The following is an 11,971-nucleotide window of genomic DNA, read 5'->3' on the forward strand; positions in this document are numbered from 1 at the left end:
GATTGTCCATCTTCTCTCAGATTCACAATTGCTTCTTTTTCACCCATAGACAGCTCTCTGGTTTTCATGTTGGTTCCACCTCTAAATGCAGTCTGCACAGGCAAAACCTATCGTACCCAATCTGAAACTGAGCTCAGACATTCAGTGCTATTTATTGTTTGAATAATCAATGTAATTGGGAGACACCTGGGCAACAAAACACACCTGTCAGTCACATGTTCCAATACTTTTGCTCTCATGAAAAATGGGTGGGTTCAAACAAAAGGTGCTATCTTCTAAGTTGTGTATCAGATCCAGATGTAAATACCTGGAAATAAAAGCTGAAATGTTGATCTCTTGTCCCATATTCATCTTTTGATGTCAAACCCAAATATTTTCAGCCTACAAGAAAAATAAAGGAATTGGCCTCACTGTTCCAATACTTTTAGAGGGCACTGTATGTATAAATGTTCAGAGTCTGTATATAGGCTCCATGCATTAATATTTCTGTGTCCACTGGATTAAAATGGAGGTCCTGCTTTTTATTTACCTGCAATGGTGAACAGTGGTATCGGAGCTCCATTGATGATGGCTTGTTTCATCCACTGTGCATGAGCTTTTCTCAGAGTGAACAAACTAGTGTTCACTAGAATTAATTGAACTGTCTCTGATCAGCTGTTCTTAAAACTGAAAACTCAGAGTTTTCCATCTCATTGTCAACCCAGAGTTCAGGGTTAGACTCAGAGTTTGTGAAACCTGCTTTGTGAAACAGGCCCCTTTCAAATCTGAGACCCATTTGTTGCTCCTGATGATACACCTATGCTGAGCTTTTAATTTATCTTAGGTATACCATGTAACAATACACACTAGTGAAACTGTGCTTTAAGAAAGTTTTATTTTGGTGCATAGTACTGTGATGCTTAAGGATTCACATCTCAGGGGGAAAGCATTAATCTATTGTTCACCCTAATGAGCATACATTAGCAACCAATAAGGTAATCAAAACAATTTTGAGTTTGCAAAATTACCTTGGAGTATTTTTCCTGAAATGATCATTCTGAAAGCTGATCTGAACCAGCTGTAAAAGAAAGCATAAATAAATGGATTGAGCATTGAGTTTGACAGTGTGAGCCAGTTGAGTGTTTCAATCACTGGAACTGGTGGGGGATAATAAGATAAAGGCTGAAAGACAATACAGAGAAAGTAAGGAGTCATACATAAGAGAAAAACTCCCATAACAATAGCCAGAGTTTTGGTGGCCTTCCTCTCCATCTTACTAACAGTTGCTCCAGACTTTGTGCTCTGACAGGTTGTGCTCTGGATGCTGTTCACCTGTTTCTTAGCAACAAGGAAAATCTTCAGGTAAATACAGAGCATTATGACTGCTGGGAGATAAAATGAAAGAACAGGTCCCATAGTGTTTGCCATTACAACGTCAACTGAGCACATTGCTTCACATGTTCCTTGGTTAAATCCAGCAATTATGATGCTAATTCCAATTAGAGCTGAAATCCCCCAATTTACCAGGATCATGACCACAACAACTTTAACATTTATCTTAGTTCTGTATGTCAGAGGCTGACACACTGCATAATATCTGTCTATGGAAATACAACATAAATTCAGAATGGAAGCTGTGCACAGTGATACATCAAAGCTGTCTCGTATTTTACAAAACAAATCTTCATGATGCAGACATGAAGTTACAGTGAAGACCATGCTGAAAGGAAAGACTACAATACCAACAAGCACATCAGCCATGGCCAGAGAGAGAATAAGGTAGTTTGTAGGAGTGTGGAGCTGTTTGAAGTAGGTGATGGAGATTATTACAAGAAGGTTTCCACATATTGTGGTAACAGATAATAAGCCAAGAAATATATACACCAATACACAGATTATGGATGGATTTCTTGTAAATATATAACCTGTACTATCTGATTCATAGCAGGGATGTATGTCATGAACAGTGTAAGTCCCGTTGACAGTCATTTTTGGTTTCATGCTTTTAGATTTCTATAATAATAAATTAGAATATTAAGAACATTTAAAAGACATTTAGTTCAGCATGTATGTAAAGCCAAACAAACAGCAATCAGCAAGAAAACAAGACATGATTGTCAGTTCGGCTGAGCTTTCCATTAACTCCTTCATATATTTCATGCGAGGACACTTTTGTGGCCTTCGTCACTGTGCCACTGTGCAGAGGTTCTGGACTTGGTTCAGTATTTATGAACCCCTATCCCATTACTTAAAACAAAATATGTGGTCAGCCAATCAGATGCAGGACCCTACATCTGATTAGATGAGATACAGAGACACCTAATGACAAGTAGTGTGTGTGTGTGTGTGTGTGTGTGTGTGTGTGTGTGTGTGTGTGTTTGTGTGCGTGCCTGCTCGTTTGTGAATGTTTTAATAGCCTCCACAGTGTTTTGACATGAAATAGACTAAAGTAAGATATAGTGCACAGTCCAATGCACAGGCATTTTCAGGGCAGGTGCTCAAGCCAAAAAAGGGGGCACCTCTCTCATAACTATTTATTTATTTAAAAAAAATAAAGTTATATACAGTAACACATTTTGGCTACTTACATATTTAGTTTAACACCCATACAGGGATGCAGACAAGGGTGTCATTTTGTTTAAATATTGCAAAGGACACATATTAAGTAGGGGGGTTTGGGGGTCCTCCATCAGGAAATTTTGAGCCTCAAACACTGCATTGATTTATGGTGGAAATGTAATTATTTTTGTAAAGGGAAACAAAATTCAAATGACAAATCAAAATCAAAATAGAATGTAATGCAATAAGACTCTCAGGAATTCTGTACTGCTCTCAAACATTCATTCTCCTTTAGAAACACTTGTCTTATTTCATGTTGTCTGCTGAGTCTACACATGTGTTTTACTCTGTATTAATGATGGACCATGTTCTGTAGTAAGGTTTAAATTTTTCTGGATGTACAGAGTAGAGGTTACTCTGACATACTGACACACTGAGGATAATTTTTACCTCACATTTCTTTAATATGAAGCTAACAGAGTGCTGAAGAGAAAAGAGTCTTTTGGGGGGAAGTTTGGTTCTAATTTAGCCTCTTGCAAACATGGGTCTTTTCTTCAGACCTTAAATGCAAGCCTTAGTTTATATTTTCTCTTGTTTTTACTTTCCTATCAGAACCATTCAATTTAGCCTGCGATCAAGCTTAATACTTTATTTCCAGTTGGTTCAGACATTAAAGTAGTCATGTTTTTTTTTTAATTCAATCCACCACCCAAGAATTTGTAAACAATAAAGTTTGTTTATGAGAAAACCGCTGTGATTTCATTAAATAGTCATGTATTAATACTTCAAATTATTATCCTCTAAATAAGCTTTAAATGTTGCTAAAGAATCCCAGAGAACAGCGGCTGCAGCTTCGACTTCCTTCTCTCCTTCTCTGTGCTCTTGGCCTAAGGCATGTGTAGCACCAAACCGCATTTCAGATTTTTTTAAATGAATTTTCAGAGCCATGGCATGGGAGTCATAAACATTACTTCAATTTGAGTTTTGGTTTAAAAAGACATGGAAGTGGGAAAGCAATTCAGCGTCTGTCTCCGCTCGCAGCAGGCAGTTGGTGAACCGGAATCAGCCAGAGAGTTGGAGATGACGTAATTTTACGCCAGACTATGTTGTTGTTAAACTTAATGGTGGGTTAATGCCTATATTAGTCTGGCTGTATGGAGATGTTTTAATACTGGGTTAATCTCACAACAGTAACAAACAATGCAGAGGCTTAGGGCAAACACTGTCATTACCTGGCTGTCCATAAAGGCAGGTCACAGGGAGACGTGATGCTGCTCTGCAGGGCACTCAGTTTAAGTGTGTCAACTGTGCTTACTATGACAAGGTATGCTGATGAGGGATGGGCAGGGGCTCTTGCAGTCTCAAACTCAACTGTGTTTTTCAGGCATTAAAATATGCTGTTAATGGAGAATTTATGTCATGGGCCAAATTGAAAAACTAAAATATTAAATAAAAAAAAGAAAGTAAAAAAAAACAGCCACTCGCAAAAAAGGGCACTTATCTAGTCAGAGGTCAAAAAGGCAGATGCATGCGCATCACCTTGAGTCTATCTGTGCATGTATCTGATAGTGTGTACAATGCACATAACTATAATGTACTGGGGGCAAAACAATTCTAGCATAAGCTTGCACTCTCTGGAAAGTTCTGTTGGCTTGTTTTAGACAATGGTGGAGAATAGTGCGAGTGGTGCATTCAGAAATACTCATTCCAAGTGTCGGAGAGCACCGCACTCTTTGAGTAGCAGGAGCGCACTCTGGGCACTCTGTCTGAGAAAATGGAGCAGCAGAGCACTTAGAGGAATAAATGTAAGATTTTCTTACCCGTTCATTAATTCATATAGAAATATAACCTTCAGTTTCTCTGACCAACAGGGCTCTCATTTTAGTGTAGAGCATCAGACTGAATTTCCAAATGCACCGTGTCAGGTCACTCACTCTCCGGGACCCAACCTGATCTCACAGAAATACGGGAAATGACCACGACCTCTTAACACCGCATTCCATGGTGGCAGCACGTAATGGGTTGAAATTATGTGCCGGTACCACGGAAACAATGCCCATGTAAAGTCAATTAGGATCCTTTGTCGTGGTGGACACAGGGATTCCCTGATTCAATAACACCCTGTATACACACAAAAACATGAAAGTGTTCTTGATATTAAAACAGCAAATATATTCCTCTGTTATAATTTCCCACCAATAATAATAATAATAATAACATGATAGTTTGGCTGTACTAGATATTTGATATATTCAGTAGATTTACTTTTTTATGACAACTCTACAACCAGAACAATCACAGGTCCCAAAAACTCAGTTTCTTGAGAACTTGCTAAAATATCTGAAATTAACCATCATCCTTACTTTTTCTTAACATATTTCATCTAGGTGCAGTGTCATTACTAGTTTGGCTTTACTAGACATTTGATATTCAGCAGATGTATCTTTTTACAACTCTATTTTACAACAAGCCGCAAAAAACTACTGTCCCACAAAGGCCATTTCTAGAGTACTATCTAAAATATCTGAAATTAGCCAACACCCTTGCTTTTGCTTAACATAGTTCACCTAGATGTAGTGTCATTACTAGTTCAGCTTTACTATATATTAGATATATTCAGTAGATATATCTTTTTACAACCCTATTTAGAACCCTACTTTGCAAATCAGAAGAACTACAACTATTTTGCTGATATGTATCAAGCTGCATGGCGTGGTCCTAGGGAATTGCAGTTTTTAAAAAATATAAGTGTTTTTCCTAGATTTGGAAGTTGTAAATATTGAATTGAGAGTACACTGTGGACTTTAAGGGGATGGTAAACACATTTGTGTAATCAGATTTTAAATATCTAATTTCTAAATGGGTGAAAATTAATTTTATCCATATTTTACCCATATCTGACAGCACCCCCAGTTGTTGACTACACTCACATGATAGCTGAGGTCAAGAGCTCTCTAAAACAGTTGGTCCCATGTCTGTACCCCCTTTAGTTGCTGAGTTATAAGCCCTCAAACATGCACTGAGGTCAAGGTTCAAAGGTCAATGGCTCAAAGCAGGAACCATGTAGAATCTTCATACTGACATATGTTACTCTCCAGGTTGAGACCTTTCCAATGATGTATTTGGTTTAGCTCTAAGACAAAGTTTTGATTTTTTCATTTTTTGGACACAAGCCATGCCAGGTGTAGTTTCAGAGAGCACTTTGAAGGCCCCGTGTATAAAATGATTTTTGTTTATTTCTTTGCTTGTTTTTCTCTTTTTACCTGTAGATAGTTAGTAAAATGAGTCATCCTCAGACAATACAATACTACTAAAAAGTAAACCAATAATAACAATAATTAAATAAGCAAAAATAATATTAAAATTATATTGAAATTTTAGAATCTATTTACAGAGTGGAATGGTAGCCTAATATATAACTTAGATACAATTTATTATTGTTTAGACAATTTATTATTGATTAGATACCATTTAGCCTATTATTGTATTTACTTTTAGCGTGTTCTACTTTTATCTACAGTAGGCTATATGTTTTAATTTATTTAATAACAAATTTATTTTATGTTAGGCCTACATCTTAATATTTTATGTCATTTATCATAGTTTAGTTCTTAACTCCAGTGTTTCCTCAGTGGGAGGCATCTGCACCGGGGGGCAGCAGCTGGTTCTGGCTGCTGGCGCTGACTTGGGGTCCACTCTCCCCTGGTGGAGTGGAGGGTGGCCAGATTGCCAGGGGTGGCAGCCGCCTCCCGATGCGGATGGCTCCATGTGATGGTGTTTCCTCTCTGGTTCTTCCGTGCTCAGCCTTATTTTTTTCCATATCTGAACCAGTGGCTCGGTGCTGTTCCTTCAAAGGAGTTCAAGGCTCTGTATTCTACATCCTCCATGTATAGGTTAGCCACAGTGGGCGATACTGGTGAGCCCATCGCATAGTCATGTTCTGTCTGTAAAAATTGCCGTATTTGAAAAAGGTAGTGCTCAGGCAGAGATCCAGTAGTTGCTATATCTGATCTGGACTGAGCTTGGTTCTGTCGTGGAGGGTGTTGGGAATCAACATATATTTACCTCACACGATGGCACCAAATATGTTGGGGTCAAGACCTTAGGCTTCACACGGAGGCACCAAATATGTTGGGGTTAAATTGGCTATCGGAAATAATTAATAATTATTATTAATAATTAATAATTATGTTAAATAATGTGACTTAATTAACATTAAATCACCTCGTGGGGCACCATTCCCGTAAAAGGAAAAATGATAGCCAGTTAGAGATATCAGTCTCATAAAATAGGCTAAACTATTAATTTGGAGTTTGATTAATAATTAAATTAATGACAACAACCAAAATTAACGGTAATGCATGAAGGATTTCGGAGTTCTTAACGCGGCAGAGGTTGACTATTCATTCACCCTTGTGCAACATTAAACAGACAGCAGGCATGATTCCAAGGAATTATATTTATTCACAAATTAGCAAAGCAAACCAAAACACACAAATTCTAACTAACTATATACAAGCTTGGTGTGTATATGTGTGTGTGTGTGTGTGTGTGTGTGTGAGGGAGAAAGAAGCGAAAGACAAAGTTGGTGATCAAGGAGCCGTTTGGCCTACGAAACAAAATAGCTGACAACAGAGAACTACCAAAATGGCCGAATCAAGGCTGCTTCAGTTTCCGGGGGAGGTGTTTGTCTGACCGTGTGGTCAGGACAAAGACAAAGGAAAAGAAGTAGCTCTGTTGAAAGCCTATTTGTTAATGACTGTGTCAATGTGACATGTGTTGCAAACGGTCTGGATTAGTACAGAGATTGTTTAGTTGCATGCAAGAATCTGTTTGTGAACAGTATTAGCAAACTAAACACTTAGCTGTGGCGAAGCCAACTAATCAATGACCTAACTGCAATCTATCCCAACAATAACTCAGTAAACAGCATCAAATCACATACAACAAGTTAAGCAGTCTTGCTTAGCCTGTAAAGCTGTGATAAGCTATGCCCAGTTGTTACATTACTGATCCTTGAATGGATGGGAGAAAGAGTCACTTGGTGGTGTACTGCTGTTAGCCGGCAGAAGAAGGCTGGGAAGATGGTTCCAGCTGCAGTCTTTGTTGGGTCCTTTGTTCCAAAGGTTCTGATCCGAGGAAGCTGGTCGCTCGGGGTCCTTGCAGAGTTAGACGCTGGGTGCTAACTCACTTAGTTCCTTGTTGCTGGAAAGCTAGAAGCAAACCTTGTGTTTGCAAGAGAGTCTGTGATCAATTGCCCTCCCTTTAGTGGTCTGGGCTATGGAGCAGGGGTTTGGGCCTCTGCGGTTCCAGGCCCAGCCAGAAAGAGAGGTGGGAGCTGCTGAAGCAGCTGGAGCAAGAAGAGGGAGAAGGCTTGGAGGGAGCAGACCTTGTACCGATGCCTGTGACATCAGAGTCACATGTCACTGTAAAGGTCCAATCAAGTTTTGGGACTTGAGTCACACTGAGGTGTGAGGTGAGATCTCCTGTGGAGATGGGTGTCGCATAGCCCTCTTTGTTTGAAGACAAAGAGCATGCAGAGGAAAAAGCTTTTAAATCTCCAGTTATGATTTTACCAAATGAAAAATCATCTGTGGTCCTGTGAATCCCAACAAGGGTGTTGTCATGTAGCAAACATTGCCTGACTGTTTCCACTGCCTCCATGGTTGGAATGCAAGTGAACAGGGAGGTCACATCATAGGATACCATGGTATTATCTGGATCCATTTTTAAACCTCTTAGTTTGTCCACAAAGTCTATGGAGTTTTGGATATGGTGGGGCGTATTGCCCACCAAGGGAGCCAGGATGTTGGCTACATGTTTGGCAATGTTGTACGTGACCGAGTTTATGCTGCTGACAATGGGTCTGAGGGGGGGCCCCTTCTTTGTGAATCTTGGGGAGCCCATATATGCATGGGATAGCATCTTGGGGGTACAAATGGTGATATTGTAGGCAATCAATGGTGCCCTCTTTCTGTAGTTTTTGTAGGTATTCTATTGTCTTTTTCTTGTAACCACTAGTTGGGTCTCGTTTCAGAGTTTTGTAGGTGTTAGTATCACTGAGTAATGTAGAGACCTTATTGTGGTAGTCAGATGTACTAAGAACTACCGTACATCTCCCTTTATCTACTGGAAGGATGGTAATGTTTGGATCCTTGCTCAGGGATGTCACAGCTTTTCTGTCCTCAGTAGTGAGATTGAAGGGTGGGGGCTTAGCATTGGACAGAGCTGCTGACACTTTCAACCTAAGCTGCTCGGCTTCGGTTACTGTCAAGTTGTTGTTCCTTATAGCTGATTCTGTAGTTGTGATAAGATCAACTACAGGTAACTGCTGTGGTGTCATTGCTGCAACACAACAAGAGAGTTCCTGGTTTGAACCCGTGTTCAGGGAGCCCTTTTATGTAATGTTTGCGTGTTCTCCCCGTGTCAGTGTGGGTTTTCCTGGGGTTCTCCAGGTTCCTCCCACAGTCCAAAGACACACAGGTTAAGTGGCCACGCTAAATGTGAGCGTGAACGGTTGTCTGTCTTTATGTGTCAGCCCAGTGATAGTCTGGTGACCTGTCCAGGATGTACCCTGCCTCTCACCTAATGTCAGCTGGGATAGGCTTCAGCCCACCACAACTCCTAACAGGATAAGCGGTTACGGAAAATTACTGAAAAATTGGACTACTGTAAATCTCTATAAACATGTCTGAGTCAATAGAGTTTACACAAATGACAGCTTGTCCAAAATTCAGCAGCCAGAATCTCCACTAAAACCAAAAAAAGAGAGCATGTTACTCCTGTTTCAGCTTCTCTTGGCTCCAGTCAATTTTTGAGTTGGTTCTAAGATATTACTGATACCCTTTAAGGCCGGCTCTGGACTTGCACCTGAGTACATCTCAGATCCTCTCACTTCATATGCCCGGTCACAACCTGAAGTCCTCAGACAAGGCTCTGCTGACCATTCCATAATCTAGACTGAAAAACAACCTCCCTGATGAGGTGAGACTTACCAGTTCCTCCTCCTCTTTTAAGTAGGCCTACTTAAATGAATGTGCTTTCACAGGGTTTGTGGCCTGAACTCACTTTTATCTGCCAGCCACTTCTTATAACCAAAGGCATTTGCTTAACTTTTATTTTATTGTTTTATTGTATTTTACTTTATTATTGCTGACTTTATTATTCTATATCCTTTATTTTTGTAAAGCACTTTAAAAAGTGTTAAAAGTTTATTGTGATTTTGAGCATTATTAAAAGAAAATTCAAAATACAAGTAAATGTTGAATACAGCAAGTTCTCCTAAATCATTCGTACAAGCCAATTAAGGACGAACTTTTTTGTACCAGTGATTCTTGCAGGAGGCCCGCTGTCACTCACAGAGCCTGGAATGGAATGACCCGCTTAAGTAATTTAGGCTAGTAAACGTAACTGCTTGTGTAAAAGAGCTTTACAAAACATTGTCTTACAGGCAGTAACTATCTGATTGTGCTATTGTATTAAAATTGAAACCATTTTACTTTCACGTACTAAATTATTATTTGTAAATACAAAATGCCATTTCATACAGTTTATCATGGCATTAAAGATGCATTTTTATTGTTTCAGACTTCATCATTGCTCTCTGATTAAAATGAACATTCTCAAGTCAAAATAGCTTTGAGTCAGCAAAATCACCTTGAATTATTTTCCCAGAAATGATCATTCTGAAAGCTGACCTGAACCAGCTGTAAAAGAAAGCATAAATAAATGGATTGAGCATTGAATTTGACAGTGTGAGCCAGTTAAGAGTTTCAATCACAGCAATTGGTGTAACATCATATGTTAAAGGCTGAAAGATGATACAAAAAAAGTAAGGACTCCAACATAAGAGAAAAACTCCTAAAACGATAGCCAGAGTTTTGGTGGCCTTTCTCTCCATCTTACTGACAGCTGTTCCAGACCTTGTGCTCTGACAGGTTGTGCTCTGAATGGTGTTTGCCTGTCTTTGTGCTACAAGGAAAATTTTCAGGTAGATGCAGAGCATTATAATGACTGGAATATAAAAAGAAAAAATGCATGCCAGAGTGGTTGAAATAAGAGCATCAATTAAACAACTTTCTTCACATTTTCCTTGATTAAACCCTGCAACCATGATGCCAATGCCAATTAGAGCAGCAACTCCCCAGCTCACCAGGATCATAATCCCGATAACTTTATCATTTATTTTAGTTTTATAAGCAAGAGGCTGACATACTGCGTAGTATCTGTCAATAGAAATGCAGCACAAGTTCAAAATAGACGCTGTGCTTAGTGTTACATCAAAGCTTCCCCGTACCTTACAGAATAAACCCTCATGATACCAGCATGAGGTTACAGTAAAGGCCATGCTGAAAGGGAAAACTACAACACCAACAAGCAGATCAGCAACAGCCAGAGAGAGGATGAGGTAATTTGTAGGGACGTGGAGCTGTTTGAAGTAAATAATGGAGATGATTACAAGAAGGTTTCCGCATATTGTGATAAATGACAATGAGCCTAGAACAATATATAATAATACACATATTATAGAGGGATTGCTTGTAAATACATAAGTTGTGTGATCTGATTCATAGCAGGGATGCACGTCATGAACAGTGTAAGTCCCATTGACAGTCACTTCTGGTCCCATGCTTCTAGATTCCTGCAAATAAATTTTCCAAAATTAACCAATTACACAACCTTTTAAATACTTAAATATTTACTTCAACATGTATAACCACAGCATCAGTATTCTCAAGAAGCACTGATATTAAGTTAAAATAACAAAGACTTGTTTATTAAGTTTCATACCGTATGCCTCAAGTTAGTCAATGCATCACTGTTGGTGTGTGTCCGTGTTCAGTGTGCCACTGTGCAGAGCCTTCAGTCTTCATATTTAAATAATCAACCCCACCTACCATACCATACCTAGCATAATTAATACAAAGGTCTCTTGTCCAATCAAATGGGATAACACTATTCTGTTTGCATGTGATATGAGTAATAACACGCGCACACACACACACACACACACACACACACACACACACACACACTGTGTTCCTTCTAAAATCTTGGAACGCCTCATACTACAACTAAAACGTATATCCCCAAGAGTAGAGTGAATACTTAGGATAGACCAGGCCAGTTTCCGTAAAGGCTGCAGTACAGGGGAAAAAGTACTGGCCCTAACCACCTACATCGAAAACGGCTTTGAGAGTAAGCTCAAAACAGGGACTGTGTTCCTTGACCTCACAGCAGCCTACGATATGGTCTGGCGTAAAGGCCTCCTGCTGAAACTCAGGAAAGTGCCCCCTGCCTGGGCAACAGCCACAATCCAAACTCTGCATGTATACTGCCAGATATTAATACATACTTTCAACATATTGTACCACAGTAGCCAGAACTATAACTATAATATTATTACTTTCAATAATGTTGTTGTAAGCTACTG

At 39.3% G+C, this 11,971-nt stretch overlaps 2 protein-coding genes across 2 annotated transcripts; both read right to left on the reverse strand.

Moving 5' to 3' along the window:
* Positions 1-978: 978 nt before the first annotated feature.
* On the reverse strand, positions 979-1,986 carry LOC117270677 (trace amine-associated receptor 1-like). Its single transcript, XM_033648412.2, has one exon. It carries the CDS (start codon positions 1,978-1,980, stop codon positions 979-981), a length of 1,002 nt encoding a protein of 333 aa, XP_033504303.2. The 5' UTR covers positions 1,981-1,986.
* An 8,179-nt stretch (positions 1,987-10,165) lies between these two features.
* LOC117270678 (trace amine-associated receptor 1-like) lies at positions 10,166-11,173 on the reverse strand. The gene has a single exon (XM_078173563.1). The coding sequence runs from the start codon at positions 11,165-11,167 to the stop codon at positions 10,166-10,168; it is 1,002 nt and encodes a 333-aa protein (XP_078029689.1). The 5' UTR covers positions 11,168-11,173.
* Between the last annotated feature and the right edge of the window lie 798 nt (positions 11,174-11,971).

Source organism: Epinephelus lanceolatus, chromosome 13 (assembly GCF_041903045.1).
Source record: "Epinephelus lanceolatus isolate andai-2023 chromosome 13, ASM4190304v1, whole genome shotgun sequence".
In the NCBI taxonomy this organism is placed as follows: Eukaryota; Metazoa; Chordata; class Actinopteri; order Perciformes; family Serranidae; genus Epinephelus; species Epinephelus lanceolatus.